This window comes from Globicephala melas, chromosome 19 (assembly GCF_963455315.2).
Source record: "Globicephala melas chromosome 19, mGloMel1.2, whole genome shotgun sequence".
In the NCBI taxonomy this organism is placed as follows: Eukaryota; Metazoa; Chordata; class Mammalia; order Artiodactyla; family Delphinidae; genus Globicephala; species Globicephala melas.
This window is the reverse complement of record NC_083332.1, coordinates 43,191,835-43,216,081: the sequence shown is the minus strand read 5'-3', so window position 1 is coordinate 43,216,081 and position 24,247 is coordinate 43,191,835. Positions and strand designations below refer to the sequence as shown.

Genomic DNA, 24,247 nt, shown 5'->3' with positions numbered 1-24,247 from the left:
GGCAGATTCTCAACCACTGCGCCACCAGGGAAGTCCCTCAATATTCTTTTAAAATTTAACTTTTTATTATGGAAACTTTCAAACATTTACTAGTATTAATCGGGGTTCTCCAGAGAAACAGAACCAGTAGCATATAAAAGATTTATTATGAGGAGTTGGTTCATGTGGTTATGGAGGCCGAGAAGTTCCTTGATCTGTCATCTGCAAGCTAAAGACCCAAGAAAGCCAGTGGTGTCATTTACTCCGAGTCTGAAGGCCTGAGAACCAGCGGGGCTGATGATGAGTCCAAGGGCAGGAAAAGATGTGATGAGATGTCCCAGCTCAACAGTGAGGCAGGAAAAAGAGACAAATCCCCCTTCCTCTTTTATTCTATACAGACCCTTAACAGACTGGATGGTGCTCAACCACTCTGGGGAAGGCAGTCTGCTTTACTCAATTGATTCGAATGCTAATCTCACCTAGAAACACCCTCACAGACACACCCAGAAACAATGTTTAATTTGGGCGCCCTGTGACTCGAGCCCTGTGACTCACTCAAGTTGACACATAAAATTAACCATCAGCTAGTATACCTTTCACCCAGCTTCAACAGCTATCAACATTTTGCATTTTTGTTTCTTCAACTCCTCTCCTTTTTTTGGCTGTAGTATTTTAAAGCAAGTCTCAGATACCATAGCATTTCAACTGTAAATGCTTAGTATGCGTCCCTAACAGTTAAAGATGGTTTTCCCCAAATGATACATTCACAGTTATCACATCTAAATAATTAATAATCTTAATTCCTTAGTATCATTTAGTATCCAGTATGTGTACATTCTTCTCCAGTGGTCTCAAAAATGCCTTTTTGGTTTGAATGAATTAGGATCTAAACAAGATCCACACATTGCTTCTGTTGCTTTGTATTTTTAATCTCTCTTAGTCTGCAACAGCTTCCCTCTCCTTTTATGCTGTTTATTTGTTGATGAAATGAGCTAATTTGTTATGTAGAATTTCCCACATTTTGGATTTGGCTGATGGCCCCTCTAGTGCAGTTTTAACACGTTTCTCTAATTCTTCTATTTCCTGTAAGCTGGTTGACTCTAGAGGCTTGATTTGGGGGGAGGGGGCCTGCAAGAAAGCTTTATAGGTACTGCTGTGTATGGCCTACTGCCTCCACATCAGAAGGCAGTAGGGTCTCACTGACTCACTTTTTAGAGACAAGAGGCTGATTGGTGGGTGTGTTACGGAACCAACACCAAGCAAAGCCAATCTGTTGACGCTGGGTTGTGGTGAAGGAAAGTACAACATTTATAGCAGGGTGCCAAGCAAGGAGAACGGGCAGCTCATCCTCAAAAGACCCAAACTCCCCAGTGGCTTTCAGGAAGGGTTTTAAAAAGCAACATTAGTGTTACCCGAAAAACTGGATTTGCCTCTTGGTGGGTGTCAAACCAAAAGACACAGCCAAGCCAAGACTGGGAGAAAGAAGGATTCATTATTATTTGCAGCGAATAGGGAGAACACCAGGGATCTTTCCCAAGGCAGTATTTCCCCCTCCAACAACATAACTGGGGAAGTTTTAAGCTAAGGGTTCATGCATATTCATGAATGGGCTTGGGTGGTAGACAGGGTCCAAGCTTTAGTTGATTGAAATCTCAAGGGTCAGAAAAGGTCAACCTCATCATCCCTTAGGTTCCAGCCCATCTGGTGCTTGAGCACTTCAGGCTAATCTTTATCATTGAAACAAAACTGGGAGTCTTTACAACTGGTAAATTATCTTTGCTACTGTTACTTCTCTTGCCAGCTAACAGTTGTGTGTTTCTGCATTCTTTTGTTCCCTTAAGATCATTAATAATGAGACCTGTTCAAGGGCAAGCATTGTGCCCAGGCTTAGATCACAGAATGGCTTAGGTCAAAAACGGCTTCTCTTATGTCAAGAAAACCATGCCTTGTTTTCTTTCTCCAGAGACCCCCATCCCCCACCCTATCTGCTTACATTAGGGGTGAGGGTTGCAGGGTGCATGATCAGCTCATGGACTTTCTTCTGATTAGTTGGTGGTAACAGGGTGATGTTTTGGAAATCTTAATCGCCAGTCTGGGGGCTCCGTGCTTGTGAACTACATGTAGTCACCAAACTCCACCTGGGTATGGATCTTAGTTTTCTGCAGACTAACTCAAAGGTATGCATCAGATTGTTATCTATATCCCTTGAGGAAGACTCTGTTTTACCGCTGAACTATTGTTTAAGTCATGATTGGGAATTCCCTGGCGGTCCAGTGGTTAGGACTCCACGCTTTCACTGCTGAGGGCGTGGGTTCCGTCCCTGGTCAGGGAACTAAGATCCCACAAGCCATGTGGTACAGCCAAAAAAAAAAAAAAAAAAAGCCATCATTACTTTTCTTGCTTAACTGCTTTTCCTTTGTTTCTGCATTCCCTCTTTTCTCTAATTAGTAACTGTTGAGTCTGCTCTTCAGAAGACCTAGGAGACTAAAGCCTTCTTCTACAAACAAGAACCAGGGGCACAGAGGGGCTTTTGTACCCAGGAAAGTCCTGCAGAGTCCTGCTTGGTTTCAGTCCCCCCTTTTCTCTGACACTCCTCAGTCCCGAGGGGAACAGGGGCGAGACAAGAAAGGGCATAAAGTTTTGGATAGAGAGGTTAATCATAAACTCTGCAGGGGAACTCAGTTTTAGGGGGACTTGGTTTCAGATGCAAGTGTTGTGAGTCTGATGTCTGATCTATCTATTTAAAATTCCTCATCATCCTTTTACCTAGTAGCCTAACAGCCATTAATGAGCGTGGCCTAGGTCACTGGTCCCCATTGGAAGTGGGAGGAGGTTTTGCCCCCATCCCCCAGGGGACATTTGACAATATCTGGAGACAGTTTTTGGTTGTCACCACTGGGGTTGGAGTGAGTACTGGCATCTAGAGGGTAGAGGCCAGGGATGCTGCTTATACATCTGCAGTGCACAGGACCATCCCTACAACAAATGATCTGGCCCACAGTGTCAGTAGTGCTGAGTTTGCAAAAACCTTGTACTGGAGTACAGGGTGGGTACAGTGTGGGTATCAGAATTTTTTTTTTTTTTTTTTTTTTTTGCGGTACGCAGGCCTCTCACTGTTGTGGCCTCTCCCGCTGCGGAGCACAGGCTCCGGACGTGCAGGCTCAGCGGCCATGGCTCACGGGCCCAGCCGCTCCGCGGCATGCGGGATCCTCCCAAACCGGGACACGAACCCGCGTCCCCTGCATTGGCAGGCAGACTCTCAACCACTGCACCACCAGGGAAACCCGGGTATCAGAATTTTGAAACGATCCCCCAGTGCACCAAGGATGTGAACCACTGGTATAGACCAAGAGCTACAGGAAATCAGAGAGAGAGAGAAGACTGGTTTGGGCGGAAGAAAGAGCCAGAGAAAGCTTTCGTGGAGGATGACTCAAATGGAAGATAGAAGAATGATTTTGATAAGTGAGCAGACAGAAAAAAAAGCTTTTTGGTTGAGTCCAGCAAAGTTAACATCTTCTAGTTTTCAAATGGATTGAGAAACTCTGGCCTTTGTCCATTACAAAATGGTGATTTTCTAAATCTATCCATCCTTCTGCATTTATTAGCTGGAATTCTGTAAGGAACTTTCCCTCATTATCCATTTGATTACCCTGAAATACAGTTTGTACAGGAAAGGCAAGGTACATGCTTGATTCTTTTCCTTTATTTATCAGTTTTCGTAATAACAAGCTGATGCTTTAGCAACTTCCAAAGGTGAACGAACAATGGGCTTTTTCCCCTGGTAATGTCCATACAAACTTGTGAATTTTTATGTATTTAATATATCTCAGTATTTTGTGGTCATCTAAAAATACTTTATTTTGAAATAATTTCAGTACTACATAAAGGTTGCAAGAATACAGAATGATGTATACTCTTACCTAGATTCTCCAAATGTTAACTTTTTACCACATTTGCTTCATCCTTTCTATTTTCCTCTTTATATGTGTGTATGTACACATGTGTATATGTTGTTTTTTGTTTGTTTGTTTGTTTGCGGTATGCGGGCCTCTCACTGTTGTGGCCTCTCCCGTTGCGGAGCACAGGCTCTGGACGCGCAGGTCCAGCGGCCATGGCTCACGGGCCCAGCCGCTCAGCGGCATGTGGGATCTTCCCGGACCGGGGCAAGAACCTGTGTCCCCTGCATCGGCAGGCGGACTCTCAACCACTGCACCACCAGGGAAAGCCCCATATGTATATTTTTATAATATTTTAAGTCTTTTGAGAATATGTTGCAGACTTGATGGCTCTTTATGCCTAAATACTTCAGAATCCTTAAAGACAAGACCACTTTTTAAGTAACCATGGTACAATGATAGAAGTCAGGAAATTAACGTTGATACAATACTATTGCTAAACTATACACCTTAGTCTTGTTCCCTGGTTGTCTCAAAACTGTTCTTTATAGTACAAGAAAGTCCTGGATTGGTGTTGCATTCACTTGTCATGTCTCTTTAATCTCCTTTGGTCTGGAGCCTTTGTGTTTCATGACATTGACATTTTGGAAGAATACAGGCCAGTTATTTTGTAGAATGTCCCTTAATTTGGGTTTGTCTGACGTATTCTCCTGTTTAGATTCTGTTTGTTTTGTAGTATTGTCAGGAATACCACAGAGGTATTCTTTTCAGTCCATGGTATTAGAAGCAAATGATACAGATTCGTTCCTTCGCTGGTGATCTTAACTTAGTTAAAATGATGTCTTCCAGGCTTCCCTACTGTGAGGTTACTGTTTTTTCCTATGTAATTAGTAAGTATTTTTGTGGAGAGATACTTTTAGACCATGTAAATATCCTGTAATTTCTCCAGCATTTCACTCAGTGGTTTTAATATCCATTGATGATTCTTGCTTGAATCAAGTATTGTTATGATGGCTGCCAAATGGCAATTTTATAAATCCATTGTTCTTTCTGTATTTATTAACAGGATTTTCAGTCTTACAGAAGAGTTTTCCCTTCTTCCCTGTTTGTTTATATCAGTGTGGACTCATGAGTTCATATTTTAGTCGTGGGTTTTAATACTTAATTATCATTATTTATTTTGATGATCGAATTGTCCTGGATTTGGCCAATGAGAGCCCCTTTGAATTGGCTCCAATGTCCTTTACACATGTTCCCTTCATTCTCTAACACAAGGTTTCCAAGCTCATCTCAGACTCTTCTTCCTCAGCCCTGCAATTCTCCAAGGAGCCCTGGTTCCTTTCAGTGAAAAAGAATGGTATTTAGAAACCAAGATTTGGATGTTATTTTAATTAAATAAATAAATGAATAAATAAATACTTTGATGCTTATATTGTCCTCTTGTTGGCCATTGGCAGCCCCTTCGAGTTCACTTGTGTCCTTCTGACTCAGTCTCAGTAGTCTTTAATAGCATCCTCACTTTCTGATATGCTTGTCTTGTGTACGTCCTGTCCCAGACCTGGAATCAGTCATTTCTCCAAGAAGTTTCCGTTCGTTAGTGGGAAATAATATTTAGGACCTTGTTCTGGGCACTTGAGGTGCTCATTGTTATTGAGTTATTGTTTCTAGCCCTTTTCAATGGATACAGCTATTTTTATTTTTAATTATTTATTTATGTTATTAATTTTTATTGGAGTGTGGTTGCTTTACAATGTTGTGTTAGCCTCCACTGCACAACAAAATGAATCAGCCATACAATCAGCCTCCCTTTTGGACTTCCCTCCCATTTAGGTCACCACAGTGCATTAGGTAGAGTTCCCTGTGCTATACAATATGTTCCCGTCAGTTGTCTATTTTATGCATAGTATCAATAATGTATATGTGTCAATCCCAGTCTCCCAGTTCCTCCCACTCCACCCCTTTCCCCCTTGGTATCCATACATTTGTTCTCCACATCTGTGTCTCTATTTCTGCTTTGCAAATAAGATCATCTATACCATTTTTCTAGATTCCATACATATGCATTATATGATATTTGCTTTTCTCTTTCTGACTTACTTCACTGTGTATGGCATTCTCTAGGTTCATCCATGTCTCTACAAATGACCCAATTTCATTCCTTTTTATGGCTGAGTAATATTCCATTGTATATGTGTACGACATCTTTATCCATTCCTCTGTTGATGGACATTTAGGTTGCTTCCATGTCCTGGCTATTGTAAATAATGCTACTATGAACACTGGGGTGCATGCGTCTTTTTGAATTATGGTTTTCTTTGGGTATATGCCCAGTAGTGGGATTGCTGGGTCATATGGTAGTTCTATTTTTAGTTTTTTAAGGAACCTCCATACTGTTTTCCATCGTGGCTGTGTCAATTTACATTCCCACCAACAGTGCAAGAGGGTTCACTTTTCTCCACACCTTCTCCAGCATTTATTGTTTGTATATTTTTTGATGATGGCCATTCTGACTGGTGTGAGGTGATACCTCATTGTAGTTTTGATTTGCATTTCTCTAATGATTAGTGATGTTGAGCTTAAATTTTTATTTATTTATTTATTTATTATTTATTTTTGGCTGTGTTGGGTCTTCGTTTCTGTGCGAGGGCTTTCTCTAGTTGTGGCGAGCGGGGGCCACTCTTCATTGCGGTGCATGGGCCTCTCACTGTTGCGGCCTCTCTTGTTGCGGACAAGCTCTAGACGCGCAGGCTCAGTAGTTGTGGCTCCCGGGCCTAGTTGCTCCATGGCATGTGGGATCTTCCCAGACCAGGGCTCGAACCTGTGTCCCCTGTATTGGCAGGCAGATTCTCAACCACTGCGCCACCAGGGAAGCCCTGAGCTTAAATTGTTGACTCCTAAAAATTAGATGTAGAATTACTGTGTGACCCAGCAGTTCTACTTCTGGGTATGTACTCAAAAGAATTGAAAGCAGGGACTCAAATGGATATTTCTACAGCCATGTTCATAGCAGCATTATTCACAGTAGCCAAGAGGTAAAAGCAACCCAAGTGTCCATCAACAGATGAATGAATAAACAGAGTGTGGTATATACATGTAAAGGAATATCATTCGGCCTTCACAAGGAAATTCTGACATATGTTACAACATGGGCACATTTCCCCACAAGAGTCAGCTTGGTGAAGACAGAGGCTGTATCTGAGTTCTGCTGGACCTTTCACATAGTAATGACAACAGCTACCATTTACTTAACACTCACTGTGTGCTGGGCGTGGCGCTAAATGTCTTACGTTTGATCCTCGAAGCAGCCATAGAGGCCCAGAGAAGAGAAGCAGTGTGCCCAGGGCACAGAGCTAATAAGTGGCAGAGCTGAAATCAGAACTCAGGATTGTGAGACTCCAGAGTCCCAGCTCTTTAACTACTATGCTGAGTGCTATTGCTAATGGCTGGTGGTGCCATTGACTGCATCAGGGAAGGAGATTTCTGCTCTCACATTTGTGGGTGCCTGGGAGCATTTAGGTGGAGATGCCCAGTGGGACAGTATTGCAGCCTGGATCCGGGGCTCAGACTAGAGAAGTAGATTTGGGAGTGGGAGTCAGGATCAGGGAAATCTGTTGGGTACACTTATCTGGTGAGGAAGCAGCAGAGGGAAAGCCCTGGGGAGCACCCACCGTTTGCGGGCTGGTAGGACGGGAAGGGAGTGGCGGAAGCCACGGGTGGATGGAGGGGTGATCAGTGCTGTGGCAGCCAGTGCTGTGAGGGCTTCAGGGACTGGGTTTCACCTCAGCTCTGCTGGAGACTTTATGATTCTGGATGGGGTGCTTAACATGGTTCCCTCATTTTCCTCATCAATAGCATGGGGATTAAAAACGATGCTCCTGAGACTTCCCTGGTGGCACAGTGGTTAAGAATCCACCTGCCAATGCAGGGGACACAGGTTCGAGCCCTGGTCTGGGAAGATCCCACATGCTGTGGAGCAACTAAGCCTGTGTGCCACAGCTACTGAAGCCTGTGCTCTAGAGCCCGTGAGCCACAGCTGGTGAGCCCATGTGCCACAACTACTGAAGCCCGCGCGCCTAGAGCCCGTGCTCCGCAACAAAAGAAGCCACCACAATGAGAAGCCCGCGCACCGCAATGAAGAGTAGCCCCCGCTCGCCACAACTAGAGAAAGCCCCCGCGCAGCAACGAAGACCCAACGCAGCCAAAAATAAATAAAATAAATAAAAAACAAACAAGCAAACAAAAAAGGATTTTTCTCTTGAGGTGATGAAAATGCCCTGCAATTATATAATGGTGATGGTTGCATAACTTTGAATATGCTAAAAAACCACTGAATTGTACGTACACTTTAAATGGATGATTTTTATGATATGGGTGAATTACATCTCAATTAAAAACAAGCAAACCGGAGCTTCCCTGGTGGCGCAGTGGTTGAGAGTCCGCCTGCCGATGCAGGGGACACAGGCTTGTGCCCCGGTCCGGGAAGATCCCACATGCCGCGGAGCGGCTGGGCCCGTGAGCCATGGCCGCTGAGCCTGCGCGTCCTGTGCAAGCCTGTGCCCTGCAACGGGGGAGGCCACAACAGTGAGAGGCTCGAGTACCGCAAAACAAACAAACAAAAAAATAACCAAGCAAACCAACCATGTTCCTCCCAGGATTGGATGGAGGTTAAATAAAAGGGGAGAATCTTGTGACAGTGCCCAGCACAGCATTTGACCCACAGTAAAAGGACTCAGCAAATGTTGTTTTTTTTTTAGGAGGGCCACCGGATCACACATTCTAGGGGCACTGTCCTTATTGTCTGTGGCGCTAGGGACACCAGTTTACAAAGACTCTGCTGAACCGTAGTGCTTTGATTTGTGTGCTAAGGTGTGGAGGAAGGTACCTGAGTCTCTTAAGTCTCTGAATCTGTGCGCAGGGCCCTGGGCTTCGGCCACTTAAGTTGCCTCCTCTCCTGTGGGACCCTTCCTCAGTTGGATGATGCTGAGGTGCTGGGGGCCTTTACGGCTGTAGATCTTAAGGCTGAGTTGGGTTTTCTAGGCGCACGTCCTCCTGGCCTCTTAAATTATGCAGGTCGCTATTTTGGCCTAAATTAATCTTTAGCAAAAAGCTGCTCATGGCCTGCTGGTTTCTCATTCACTGAGAAAAGCTGTCCCCTTTTTCCCATCTGTCAAGGTGGTTTGTCAGAGATGTTGGGGCCGGGAGACGCCCGGGAATTAAAGCAGAGAGAGCAAGGAGCGGGGGTGTGTGTGTGGGGGTGGGGTGGGGGTGGGGGTTGCGTTCTGCTTTTGAATCACTTTGGGGATGTGACACTGCTTCCCGGGATTTCAGCTTCATGCATGAAGCTAGGATATGAGAAAGGAAGGGGGAGAAGAAAGTCCAAATGCCAGCAGTGTAGTTAAACATCTTCAGATGTGTATGGTTTGAAGGCGCTTGTTTCCTGTGTCCTCTACATGTGCATTTTTTTTGCTCCATTACTAATTTAAATGGTCTGAAAATGTAGCTTTTTGGCCAGGATGGCATTTGCAGTAGAATGTTGTGGGCATTCTTTTGGCAAAAAAGATGCTGACCGTCCTGTGGTTTTCTGAAATCATGTGCAGTTATATCATCAACCACATAATAAAGTTTTCAAGACTTTTTTTTTTAAAAAAAAAACAAGGAAATGTGTTTTGCACTTCATTGGATAACACTGTGTGTGTGCTTTAAGTTGTTGGATGTCCCCAAATAAGCCTATTTTAATTTGTCTGAGACGGTCATAGGCTATGGCCAGCCGTTGCCAACAAGTGACGTGGGGGTTTAATACGTGTGCATTAGAGCTCGCTTATGCTGTTAAGTATAATAATTTATGTGAAAGGTGAGAGTCTTGCCAGAAAAAGAAATCGAAATGCAGTCTGCTGAGTTCAGCTCCTAACTTACATATGGCTTTAGGATTCCAAAATAGCAAAATTATTTACACAGGAGAACCCAGCTTGAAAAACATGTCAGAGCACTGGCTGAAGTGGGCCTTGTGACATTGGGCCACGCTCAGACCAACCAACAGACAGCTCCCTGGAGCAGCAACAGCCTGAGTCCTTCTGTCCTCAGTCAAAAACAAAGCCCTCAGAGGTTTGAAGTGACCACAGCCTGGAGTGTGGCTGGCAGAACTGGCCTCTCTGGTCCCCTCTTTTCTTCTGACTGCCCGGAGCCCTTGGCAGCCTCCCTCTCTTTTGTCCTCATCTCTTCCTTCTCAACAATCAGGAACGTATTTGCCTCTGCCCCTTGGCTCCTTTGCTTAACTACTGCCTAATTAGTGTTCCCTGCCGGCCTGGGTGGCTGTAGCTCCTGGGGGAGTCCCTGCATTTCCAGAGCAGGTAGTTTTCTTTTAATTCTCTGCATCTCTCAAATCCGTACCTTGGACACTGTTTACTTAGCTGGAGAAAAACAATGGAACCAAAGATCATGCGCAAAAAGTATTGATTGAAGGTTAAATAACTTACACCTGTAATTAGCTCCTTTGTTTCAGAACTAAAAAATATTTGCTCATTGCTCTATTGTCTCAGAGGAGAGGAGGGTAATACCTTAAATCTCCCTTCCTCATGGGATGGCGTCCCTTGAGCGGAGCAACTCATGGATTATTTTGCTTAAAAAAAGTGAGACGTTACTGTTGTTAGATCCCTTTGAGTAATCAAGTTGTGTGCTTTGTCGGAGACCTGCGTGACACTGGCTCCCCGGGTCTCCTGCTGTGTTCATTGAAGAGAAATTATACACTGATGCTTTTTCCCATGGCCAAGGGTGTGGGGAGGTTCTAGACCCTGGATAAATCAACCATTAGGCATCTGGTATAGAAGAACGAGGTATGTGGAGAAACTACCTTTGGGGCCTGGGACAGAGCTTCTGGGCCACACCATGGAGGTGTGGTCATGAGCATCAGAGATGACAAATGGACCGTGCCCAGCACAGGGCCTGAGAGCATCCTAATTACATTAGTGATGCTCCCTAAATGCAAGCCGTTGTCAATCTGAGGTGCCTGGCACTGCACAGCTAGTTATTTGAGACCCTTTGCAGATCAGGCCGCATGGCTTCTGGCCTGGGAGCTTACGCTTTAAGGTGATCTGTTGTTTGGCCCTATATAGAGCAACTTCAATTCCTTGGCCTCCAGACTCAGAAAGATGGAAGGGAAAGGGCTCCTGTGCCTCTTCTGCAGTTCTGGCCCCAGGACCCAGTCTAAGCATCCACTGTGAGGGATAAGAACGGAGCTGCTTCCTGAAGTGCGCTCTGCTGCCCTCTCTGGGTTCTCTCTTCTGCACATCGTGGGGTCTTCCAGAAGTGGCATTTTAACAACTTGCCTGTTGGATCTTTGTGGCTAAATACAAGCCATGTCTCATCTCTCAAATAATTTTTCAGTACTGGTGGAAGAGAGACATTTTAATTTTGAACGTGCTAGAGCTGATTAGAGTTTGGTCTGATTCTGAAGGTACTTTGGACCTTGCTCTGTGTGTGTGTGTGTGTGTGTGTGTATCACTCAGTTAACAGGGTCCTTACTAGTTGCTACCCTGCTGAGTAAATGAGCTTCTGTATTTTAGTCTGTGAGTTTAAATTGTGTATGACCTGACAAAGTTGAATACTGACCAGCACATGCTTTTTGTGTTTCCCTAACTCATTTCTCTCCAAACACCACTATGTAGTAGTTTCTTTTTTCCGCTATGTAGTATTAATAGGTGTGCTGAGGAATAAAAACATTCTGTGTTCAGGTAACATAATCCGCACATCAAATAAAGGTAAACAGGTTTTTTTTTTTTACTATGAGCCTTTTCAGAACTGTTAATATGCCGATGTGCTGTGAGGACCCCAAGACCAGGAGGGATGTTGTTATGATGGAAACAGCATGGGGCTTAGTGTGAGAAAACCCAAAGGTGGGTGGCCATGGGGACCACACCGAAGCACACTGTGCAAATTCAGGACTGCTTCTCTGCAACTGGAAGGGTCAGACTGCCACAGTTTTCAAACTTAAAAAAAGTTTCTTTTTAAAAAGCACAACAGAAATATTTTCCCAGTGTATAAACCAGACTGCTGATTTGCAAGCTATGCTTCCTGTAGTGTTGGTTCAGGAGACTGTTAACAGGTGTCCTGTTCTTTGGTCAGAAGAGTTTAAGAACCTCTAAAACAAAGGTACTTGGGTGAGGGGCTGGGTTCTGTCCCTACCCTCCACCTCACCCCCAACCAAGGAACTCAGTTGGAAGGCTAGGCACTACCATGCACAAATGTTCCTCTCTTGCTTTTTCTCTAACATCACTGAGTCCAGTGCTCTCCAGGAAGCCTTCTAGAGCCTTCTGCTGTTCCCCAAACCCTCAGTGACCCTCTGCCTTCCAAACCTCAACCCTTCCCTGAGCTCCTGGTACCTGGTTTCTTACCTGTCTGTGCGTGTATCATGGGGTGTGTTGGCTGGGTTGGAACAGACTTTGAGCACAGCAAGCCCCCAGGTGCCACCGAGCTGTCAGGGTCACTGAAGAAGTTGTCTGGCTGCATAGGAGCCACCACGGATTCACGTTGTGACAGACATCTTCAAGTGGAGAGTCATTTTTGCACCTGGTGGTTTTTAAGAGTCCTGAAAATTGTTTTTATTTTATTTATTTCCCCCCAATTTATTTATTTATTTTTGTCTGCATTAGGTCTTCGTTGCTGTGTGCGGGCTTTCTCTAGTTGCGGTCAGCGGGGCCTACTCTTCGTTGTGGTGCACGGGCTTCTCATTGCGGTGGCTTCTCTTGTTGTGGAGCACAGGCTCTAGGCACGTGGGCTTCAGTAGTTGTGGCACGCAGGCTCAGTAGTTGTGGCTCGTGGGCTCTAGAGCGCAGGCTCAGTAGTTGTGGCACACGGGCTTAGTTGCTCCGTGGCATGTGGGGTCTTCCCGGAGCAGGGCTTGAGCCCATGTCCCCTGCATTGGCAGGCGGATTCTTAACCACTGCGTCACCAGGGAAGTCCCCTGAAAATTGTTTTTAAATACTGTGAGTTTTGTTTGCAGGTGTATTTTTAAATGAGCTTCATTAAATCCTTTGATAAACTGGTGATCAAGGAAGGTTAGGATTTTGTCTAACCTTCCAAGATGCCTTCATAGATACCCAGGACAGTACTGTTCACTTGGGAGGCATGCGGGGAGGGTCCTTGCCATCCCATTGGTGAGAGTAAGGCTGCCCTTTTTCTTTTCCTTTTTTTTTTGTTAAAAGAAATTTATATTTAATTGTTTTTTTCTTTTTTACTGAAATACAGTTTGATTTATTTGTAAGTGAGAACAACAACAAAAAAAACAATGGACAGTATTTCAGAAGTTGGAAAAAGTGACACTGTTTTTTTTTACTGAAATAAATACAGTGTGAATTATTTATTTTAAATTAAGCGAACAATATTGTGTGAGTTTCAGGTGTACAGCAAAGTGGTTCAGATATGTATATATATTCTTTTTCAGATTCTTTTCCATTATAGGTTATTATAAGATATTGATTATAGTTCCCTGTGTTAAACAGTACATCCTTGTTGTTTATCTATTTTATATATATATAGAAGGCTGCCCTGTTTCTTACGTGCCCACTCCCTGCACTAAAAGTGCAATGGTGGCCAGGAAACAGGATGGTCTGAGGTCAGGGAGGCCTTGGAGATGATGAACTCTTCTGATAAAGAAATGGGACTGACATGGATTTGGAGAGCGACTTTCATTTTCCATTAAAGTATATAATGTCATTTTAAAATATTCATGAATGGTTTCAAAACAAATAAGGAATGATTCTTAGAGGTCACTAACACGTAACTCATAATAAATCTGGATGTTTCCCCAAAGTGTTTATATACATAAAATTATTTCATTTTTAAAATAAAAACATGTACTCGTAGAATTTTTGGAAAATAATAGAAGCCTAAGTTTAAAAAAAAATCTATCCACAGTCCTACCACACAGATAAATCCCAGAAATTCCAAATATTTTATGCTTTTCTTTGTTAGTTTAAATAGCACAGGCATGGACTTCCCTGGTGGTGCAGTGGTTAAGAATCCGCCTGCCAATGCAGGAGACACAGGTTCGATCCCAGGTCCAGGAAGATCCTACATGCCACGGAGCAACTAAGCCCGTGCGCCACAACTACTGAGCCCGCATGCCACAACTACTGAGCCCGTGAGCCACAACTACTGAAGCCCACGCGCCTAGAGTCCGTGCTCCACAACAAGAGAAGCCACTGCAATGAGAAGTCCGTGCACCGCAACAAAGAGTGGCCCCCGCTCACCGCAACTAGAGAAAGCCTGCGTGCAGCAATGAAGACCCAATGCAGCCAAAAATAAATAAATAAATAAATATATAAATAACATAGGCAGTATCTTTACCTTGACAGTCTGTTAAGAATTGGTCTGTAAAGCCATTTGGATCGGGTGTCTTTAAGAGTGAGTGGCGTGGTAACATTCATCCTGTAAAAATTTGCAGTTTTGTACTAAATACCCAGGACCTGTTGTGCAAATTTAACATTGTGCCAAGGTGCCCTTCCTAGTCGGCATGAGCTGGATTATGCCGAAGTAACAAACAAACCTAAAATCTCCATGACTTAACCCAAGGGAGGTTTCCTTCTCCCCTATGTTACACACTCATCTCAGGTCAGTTGGGAGCTGGCTGCCCATCAGCCTTACTCAGAGGTCCCCCCCACCAGGAGCACTGCTGGCTGGCGGGGGAGGGAGCGTGGTGAAATGGCTCACAGTTCCTGAAGGCTGCTGCCAGAAGTAACGTATCTTATCCACTCACCTTTGATTGCCCACAGTCAGAAGCAGAGCCAGGTTTTGAGAGGCTGGAGACTCATATGACTTTGGAGACCCACTCTAAGGAAAAAGATAGGAAATTAAAAATATAAAACTGGGTGCAATAATGACTATTTAAGAATGAGAAGCATACAAAATTACAAATTCTAAAAGTGTTTTCTTTCTGTTTTTACTTTTGGCCTCCACTAAGATCGATGGTATTTGAATTTTAGTATGATCAGTTAATTCTGAAAAAGTAGACAAAACCGATCTGAAACCTAGGGGTACACAAGAACAACTCAAGTTTTAGTTTGCCACTCCATTGTATTGAGCACCATCATTACACAATCAATATACTCTTACACTGCATACATCAACTTATTGATGAATGTGTGTAGGAGGTTGTCATTGGAACATTTATTTCTTCAGGCTATTTCCATTCGTTGGAGGCAACTTTGTGTGCCATTTTATTGGGGACTGTCAGACTTTATCAGTTCAAGATTTGTCAGGTACTTTATGATGTGATCTGATACATGGGGATGCATAAATTGTAATAATCTCCCACATATATGTAGTTGCTCTTTATAGTATCACTGCTGGAATTTCTTCTTTTAATGTGTGTTTTTTTTTTTTTTCTTCTTTTGGCCGCATCGCATGGCTTGTGGGATCTAAGTTCCCCAACCAGGGATTGAACTCAGACCCTCGGCAGTGAGATTGCGGAGTCCTAACCACTGGACCACCAGGGAATTCCCTGAACCCCAGAATAATGATAGATTCTATTTCATGTGATTCCCACCGAAAAGGGAGGAAAGGTATATAGTGCGTTTATAATTGCATACTCTGCATTATTGGATATATTCCTGATAGGGCACAACTTCCATTTAGGCACCAATGAAAACAGAATTGTCCACTTACTGTTTTGGGCGTTTGATGATCTGAAGAATTCTCCTTCTAAAGAATGCTAACTTCTGGCTCCATATGTTTCAAACCCCATTCCCCCTTCACCACCCACACTTTTAGTTTGGTACTGTCAGGCACATTGATCTTGTGAATTTTAGCACCTTTTTCTTCCTCATGATGTCAGATCAGAGGGAAGGCTAACAATAGCCGTACATGAAAGTGACCACCAAACCCAAACTCACCGTCTCTCTCACTCAGCTTCCAGTTAGCCGGGACTTTCCTGGTGGTCCAGTGGTAAAGAATCCGCCTTACAGTGCAGGGGACGTGGGTTTGATCCCTGGTCGGGGACTCAGACAGCACATGTCTCGGGGCAACTAAACCCGCGTGCTGCAACTACTGAGCTCTGGTGCCTCAACTAGAGCCTGCGTTCTGCAAATACAGAGGCCATGCACTGTGGAACCTGTGCGCTGCAACTACAGAGCCCACACGCCCTGGAGCCTGTGTGCCACGACTAGAGAAGAGAAAATTTGCACGCCACAACTGGAGAGAAGCCCGTGTGCCGCAGTGAAAGATCCTGCCTGCCTCAACAAGAAGCCCGCATGCCGCAACTAAGAACCGACACAGCCAAAAAATAAATAATAATTTTTTAAAAATCCTAAACCCCCAAAACTTCCAGTTTGCTGAATCCCCAAAACGCCCACTGTTACTCCATCACCACCTGGGAAAAGGAGTTGTGATGGATGGGATGTTGGAGCATAAGCTTCACCATCTTGAGAGTAAATCTGCCCCAGGAAACTGGGCACAAATCTCCAACCCTACAGTGTGCCCTGAGGGAGGGGAACGGGATGTACTGTGAACCATGCTGTTATTAACACAGCCCTTCAGAAGGGTCCTGGTGGTTTTCACTCCCACCACTGGTAACAGGGGGGTTATGAATTTTTTTAAAGTTTTATGTTACCTTAATCAGCCAGCTATGTCCCCCCCACCCCCCGCTTTTTGATGTTGCCAATCATAATTAGCCATAGTTGTGGAAATCTGACAATGTTTTAATATCAGTTTACTTATCAACTGTGCAAATATTTGCTCCTGGTCAGTTGGTAGATGCTACACGGAAAGGGCTCTCTTCAAGGGCACACCCGTGATCTCCCGATTAGCAACTGCAATAGCAATTCCTTATTTACATCTTTTTGAACATCTCTGTGCAATTTTCCTTGTGTATTTGTCTACTGCAGAATTGTTATAAGTTGAATTACTTTTGATTCTTTAGGTGCTTTGAAGTTGTTGGCTTCCAGTATAACTTTGAGTCCCTATTTCTCCCTCCCTCCTTCCCTCCTTCCCTCCTTCCTTCCTTCCCCATACCACGTGGCTTGTGGGATCATAGTTCCCCAACCAGGGATTGAATCCAGGCCCTCAGCAGTGAGAGCATGGAGTCCTAACCACTGGGCCACCAGGGAATTCCCCCAGTCCCTATTTTCTTATTGGCCAATTGATAGGTTTTGCTTCAGCAGTGATTGTTAGATTTCAATGTGCTGGAAGAAATTTGATTTGCTGTGCCAAAGTGCAGGCAAATAAAAAGTATACTGCTTACTAGAACTTATGGTCAATTCATCTATGACAAAGGGGGCAAGAATATACAATGGAGAAAAGACAGTCTCTTCAATAAGTGGTGCTGGGAGAACTGGACAGCTACATGTAAAAGAATGAAATTAGAACACTCCCTAACACCATACACAAAAATAAACTCAAAATGGATTAGGACCTAAATGTAAGACTGGACACTATAAAACTCTTAGAGGAAAACATAGGCAGAACACTCTTGACACTTATATGTGGAATCTAAAATATGACACAAGTAAACTTATCTATGAAACAGAAACAGACTCACAGACATAGAGAACAGACTTGTGGTTGCCAAGGGGGAGTGGGGGATAGGGGAGGGATGGACTGGGAGTTTGGGATTAGTAGATGCAAACTATTATATATAGAATGGATAAACAACAAGGTTCTACTGTTTAGCACAGGGAAATATATGTATAACTGAATCACTTTGCCAGTAGAAATCAGTACATTATCAACTATACTTCAATATAATAAATTTTATAAAAAGTGTACAGCTTATTAATTACAAACCACCTAATTACCTATCAGTGGGGGATTGATTAAATTATTGTATGTATATAGTTGTGCATATGTATGTATTTATGTATCTGTATCTTTATACATGGGAATACTTGTGATATTGTGGTTTATAATAATGAAATATATGTTTCGTCTTCATTCCATTTCTGGTACAGAGCTCTTAAAACCCTTGGAATTTCCTAAGTGATACGAGGTGTTTGATAATGATATTCTTTTTTTTTTTTTTTTTAAATTTTTGGCTGCATTGGGTCTTTGTTGCTGCATGTGGGCTTTCTCTAGTTGTGGCGAGCAGGGGCTTCTCTTGTTGCGGAGCATAGGCTCTAGGCGCACGGGCTCAGTAGTTGTGTCTCCTGGGCTCTAGAGCGCAGGCTCAGTAGTTGTGGTGCACGGGCTTAGTTGCTCCGCAGCATGTGGATCTTCCTGGACCTGGGATTGAACCTGTGTCCCCTGCATTGGCAGGCAGATTCTTAACCACTGTGCGACCAGGGAAGTCCCCTATTTTTGATATTCTTAACAGATCCCTTCCAGCCACACCTGAGTTTGTGTTAATGAGATGACTTTTGGAAAGCTCCTAAGGATGGGGGCTGGTTGCCAGGGGAACCAACCAGGTGATGAGAGGGTTGGAACTTTCAACCTTAGCCACTGACCTCTGAAAAGGGGAGGGGCTCCAGATTAAGCTCTGTGAAAAGTCTTGAACTCGAGGATTGATCTTCCAGGTTGGTGAACCAAAAACGCATCCAGGTGATGGGGGGCGGGGTGTGCACTCCAAACTCCAAGGGGACGGAAGTTCCTGTGTTTGAGACCCTTCTGGACCTTGCCCTGTGTATCTCTTCATCTGGCTCTTCAGTCGTATACTTTAATATCCTTTGTAATAAATCTAGAACCTTCTTAGACCTTCCGTGGTCACTCTGCCTAAAATTTCGAACACCCTTGCCTGGTTACATTTCATTCTCCTTCCCTACTTTGATTTTTCTTCTTTGTATTTATCACTGTGTAACATGCTACATTATTAATCTACTTTTTAAAAACTCCTTCATTAGCATATGAGCTAGAGAGCAGGGAATTTTGTCTGTATTTATTGAATTGCCTATTGGATTTGCATATTCTTGAAACCATTTTAATTTTAATATTTAAGAATGTAGATGTTACCTTCCCACACAAATACGGTTGAAGTTAGCATACCAGAGACATTTGTAACTCTATACTGATGTGTGTTATTTCTTGCCGAAGATTACTAGGTCCAATTACAGGGGTAAAAAAAAAAGAAAGAGAAATTTTTTTAGGAGTTTCCCTTATATGAACTCTTTCTTTGTGAATTAATTGCAAGTCAGGCATGTAATTCAGATTGAGAATGAAAGTGTCTGGTTCTGTAGAGAATTATAAGGAGAGCCATTAGGAGAAGCACAAAGTATGCTGTAAGGCCCATAATTGTTACGTGTTGACTTAGAATAGAAATATGGAAAGACCACATATTGTTAGAAAGGCATGGAAAAAGCAGAGCCTCCCTTCCTTTCATGTGGAGACTGACAAGTCCGTCAGGAATTGTTGGGGTGGGTTTGAAGAGGCTCCCCGGGCCCCCATTCGCTGGCTTTGTGCAGGTTAGTGAGCTTGGTGCCTTGGGAGTGGAGGGAGATGGACTGGCCCCTACCCTCAAAGAGCTCAGGAGGCAGAGAGATCCATGGTGGCAAGTGTGATAGATGGAATGCAACCACAGACGTGCAAGCTTTCCTGGGAGAGGGTAGGATCAGTCACGTCTGGCGGGGAGAGCTGCAATCAGGAAGGGCGTGGGGAAGATGTGAGCTGAGCGTGGCACTGAAAGGCATGAGTGGGACTCCTGGAGGTGGAGAAGGGCCCCAGAGCAGCCTGTGCCTCCTATGCTTCCCACACTTCTGTCATCTAGGGTTGTTGTCCAAAAAGCAGACTGACTCTGGAGGTCAAGGAGGGGAGGCAGAGATGCTGCATTTCTAACAAGCTCCCTGGTGATGCTGACGTTGCTGGTTCTAAGGACAAATCTGGAACCACAGAGCTGCCTGCCTGTGCTTCCTTGACTTTTGGGGAGGTCCGGCCTGGAAGCTCTGGCACAGGCTTGACAGGTAGTGGGCGGCGAGGCGCTCGGTTGCGGAAGTGGGGTACAGACCAGGAGCCCAAGACTGGGGTGGTTTTAGGTGTAAGACCACCTGACTTTTCCTTGATCACAGGGCCACTAACTCAGCCCCTCTGCCGCCTCCTGTTCCTGAAATCTCCCTTTGAAACTGGTGATTTCCATTGATACCTGTTTGCTTTCATGATCTCTCATCGCTTGGGACATACTGCTAGAGTGTTACTTTGGTCCTTCCGAAAGAAATTGATTCTATTGTTTGTAGATTTAAAATGTTTTTATAAACTGCCAGGCTGTCTCTTTATCATCAAGTCCAATGATAAACTTTTAAAAAGCATGGCTCATGAGTTAATTAGGTGGGCCTTATTTTGGGGTGGGACTTCTAAATGGGGGAAGGAGGTTATACAAATCCTTCTCCTAAAGCCATCAAGGGTCTCAGTCAGCCTGTGTGACCTCAGCTGAACCAGCAAGGTAGTTGCAGATCCCACCAGGACCCTGCTCTCTTGATGTTTGGCATCCTTGTGGTGGAGACTATACATGAGAAGCGTGTGTAGGCAGTGTCCACTTACTCGTGGCAGAGGCAGACTGAAACCACTGAGGGCATGTTCCTGTTTGCTTCCTCACGAGGAGCTGCACGGCACCAGCCTGGTGTCAGTGTCCTGTGGTGGGGCTTGGTTGTTCCCATGAGGAATCTGATCCTTTCATTAAGCCCCCTATACCTGTTCTTGGGTAAGAATTGGATCAGGTCACATCCCTGACCGTGATACTGCTGTCCCCAGGGGAAAAACTCCGGGGCTGTATGTGGCGGCGGTGGTTGAGTTTTATTTAAATGCTGCGGACATGTGTGTCCACAGATGTGTGCTGAACGTACACGTACATGTGTGTTTGTAATTTTCTTCCCAGATTTTGGCCCTGATCGCGTTCATCTGCATAGAGACCATCATGGAGTGCTCCCCGTGTGAAGGCCTCTACTTTTTTGAGTTTGTGAGCTGCAGTGCGTTTGTGGTGACTGGAGTCTTGCTGATTCTGTTCAGTCTCAACCTTCACATGAGGATCCCCCAGATCAACTGGAACCTGACAGTGAGTAGAAATCACGCTCTCAGATTAGGAAAGCATCGGGTACTGCACGGCTCCCAGGGAAAGCAGGAATCAGTCCATGGCATGTTTGGTTCCAGCTCTTTTTGATACTTAAATATTCCATTGTAATGCAACTGTGAAATTTTAAATTTCCTTACTGGGTTGAATAAAATGACTACAAAATTAATGGAATCTTCACTAATGATAGAAACATAACAATTATTCTGACCCCTTTAAAGATGTCATTTCGATTTTGGGGTCCTCTGAGAAGATTGGTTATGTTGATATTTATAGAATATGGGAAAGAGAACATGGAATTAATACGTTTGCATATTTTTCACACTGGACCCGAAAGCTGTTTGCAAAAATATTGATTCAGGAAGAATTGAAAATATGAATGAAATTGCCATTAACTTGTGAAACCTAGGAATATTATTAAATTCAAAGCAGCTGGGAGGTCCCAGACGGTTTGCTGGTTTGATCAGAGAGTCTTGAGGAAATGTGTCCTCTTCCCTCTGTGGTTTGGGGGTCTTAACTCTGTTTGACAGCCTTACCTTCTGACCGGCATAGGCATCTCAGGGCCGGTCACTCCCAGGCCCCTTTTCCTGGGCTTGTGTAACTTGTCCTTACTGTGCCAAACGGAAAAGGGAACTTCACAGCCCTCGGTTTTCTTGATATTTCTTTGCAGATCAGCACGTGCAGGAGCTCACAGGGAACCAGTTAGGGAGATACAGGCAAGCACTATCAGCTGCCTCTCCTTCTGTGCCTGGGGGTGGGTGGGGGGCTCTGAGACCACCTGCCCTCATGCAGGCTCCTCTCTTGGCGGCCGGTGCTGGGTGTATGCAGCACCGTGGAAAGTGTGGTCCGAGTGCAGGAGCCCAGGAAGAGGAGGCCTGGGCTGGTCACCTTGCCTGGTGGGGCCACTCCCATGGTGTTCATGTGGGGGACCAAGAGGAGATGGTTTTCCTGACAGAGTTCTCTCTGTGTTGTTCAAACTCTTTTAGGAGGAAAAATAAAAAGACAATTGGACTAGAAAAGTTGTCAGTTGCAAACTCAGATGGTTTTGTCCCGGCATCGAAAACTAAGAAAAAAGCTCTAAAACCTCAAGATACTGGAGGCATTTTGTCAGTTTTTGGTGACAGATTTTAATGTCTCAGCTCTTTTTAAGATGAAGTCTGTGTTATCCATAAGAAAATGCTTACAGAGTTGTGCTCTAAACTGATAGTGTAATGAACAGGTAGCGCAAGAGAACCTCACAAACCGCCCCCCCACCAACTCACACACAGGCTCCATGGGGGCAAGGGCATTGTTGTGGGGCAAGGTACGTTGGAAACCCAGGTCCCCGGGAGTTTCTAAGGCCACAATAAATACTTTCTGAGGGAGGGGCTGGACCGGGCTGTGAATGAAACCATGCTGGAGATCCTGTTTGACAAAGAAGCAGCTGCTAGGATGGTTAAGACCCAGGGGCGGGACTTCCGTGGCGGTCCAGTGGTTAAGAATCCGCCTTCTAATGCAGAGGATGCAGGTTTGATCCCTGGTTGGGGAACTAAGATCCCACATGCTGCGGGGCAAGAGCCCGCATGCCGCGACTAAGACCCGATGCAGCCAAAAAAAAAAAAAAAAATCAAAAAACCCCACTGGCTTTAAGTTAGGCCAACCTGTCTGCATTCAAGTCCAAGGTGGATCTTAAGAGCTGGGTATGACCCTGGGCAAGTCACTTAGAGCCCCAAGTTGAGATGATAATATTTTTCTTACAGGGCTGTTTTAAGAATGAAATGAGACAGTGTGTATATAGGCTCCAAAGCAGTGGGTGCTGTTGCCAGTATGAGAAATATTAATCTTACTGTGAGTCAGAGGCCCTTGGTGTCTGTCAGCCACATCATTCTCCTGTAAACTTCCACCAGCTTTGACTTCACTTCCTTAATTCTGTCTTACCTACTTATTTGACAGCCATAAATCTGTTAGAAGACTTTATACTTCACTATATTATATAACATAGGCATTTATAACCATTAGCTTGTAAAAATTTATAATGGAGTGTAATCTGCAAAAATACTGAATCACTGTACTGTACACCTGAAACTAATATGATATTGTAAATCAACTACATTTCAATTTAAAAAAAAAGCATCACTGGGAATTCCCTGGCAGTCCAGTGGTTAGGACTCTGCGCTTTCACTGCCACGAGCCCAGGTTCAATTCCTAGTTGGGGAACTAAGATTCCACAAGCTGTGTGGCGCAGCCAAAAAAATAATCAGTTAGTTAGGTAATTAATTAATTAAAAAAGGATCACAGATCACCATAACAACAGCAAAAAAGACTTCATACTTCAGATTTCTGACTAATTCATACTGGCCTTTATCTTATCTCCAGAAATACCTATTTGTTGAGCTTTCTTAAATCCTGATTTTTCTATTTTAACTGTGAAAGACTTTCACTGGTTGACAACCACATTTTTGGGGTTATATCGAAGTGCATCTTTTTCACTGGAAAGTTAACATCCCTCCTGTCCTTTCGGATGGTGTTGGCTAGGGCCGATGACTGGGTGGTGATGTGGTCACTTGAGAACACTTTCTGTCCTTTGGGATTCTTTGCAGGATTTCCACCCTTTTAGAGCAGGTGAAGGTGTCTGCTTATCCAACAAAAGAGTATGTAAGTTTCATGGACTCGAGGAGATGGTACTTACTGATGGGAGCCCAGGTCATCTGTTCTCAGGGACGGGAGCAAAAGTGATTTCTTAGAGCTGATCCGGCTGGAATCATCACAGTGGGTTGGCCTTGGGTGTGTGTGTTTCCCTAACAAGGTGGTAGGAGTATTCTTGACCCCAAGAGAGCCAGTTGATGAGTGACGTAGGGTGTGATTGGTATAGATTTAGAAAACTGGGCCATTTCGGGAGATAAGTTGACTCACATATGCATGAAAAATGGTACATAAGGAGGACAATGCAAAGTATATATTTTATACAAGCATTATTTGATGCAATCAGAAAGAGTGTGTTAATATCAGCTTGTTTTTTTGTTTGTTTTTTTTAGTGACTCTATGGGACTTATTCTGTGATGTGTGTTTTTCTCTGTATATTGGGAGCTCACAGGCCCATGTGTTCTACCTGTGTTCACCTTGATTGGTGCCCCTGGCCTCCTCTGCCACCCCGTCCCTCTCTCCTTCCATCCTCTTCCTACCATTGACCCCGGGCGCTCCCACTCTCCTTAGCCGGCACTCAGAGCCCTCAAGCCCTGTAAGCGCAGCCAAACTTTTTAAAGCAGACGGAGGTCCGCACACGCCTTCTCTACTTCGCTGCTTCCTGCTCTCTTGTCTCAGCGTTTATCGTCAAATACAGCATATTCAGAAAAACTTGTAAAAGTAAATGTACAGTTTAGTGAAGAATGATAAAAGACTGTGTAGCCATAACATGGGT

General features: G+C 44.3%; 1 protein-coding gene across 2 annotated transcripts in view; it reads left to right on the top strand.

Annotated features, from left to right (window-relative positions):
* Positions 1-24,247, top strand: part of CMTM4 (CKLF like MARVEL transmembrane domain containing 4) — a 145,091-nt gene that overhangs the window by 39,151 nt on the left and 81,693 nt on the right. For both annotated transcript variants that reach the window (XR_009560122.2, XM_030863763.2), the window contains exon 2: positions 20,659-20,835. Coding sequence is in view for 1 of the 2 variants with exons in the window: in XM_030863763.2 (XP_030719623.1) it covers positions 20,659-20,835 (177 nt within the window). In the remaining variant the exon portion in view is untranslated. The remainder of the gene's footprint in view (positions 1-20,658; positions 20,836-24,247) is intronic.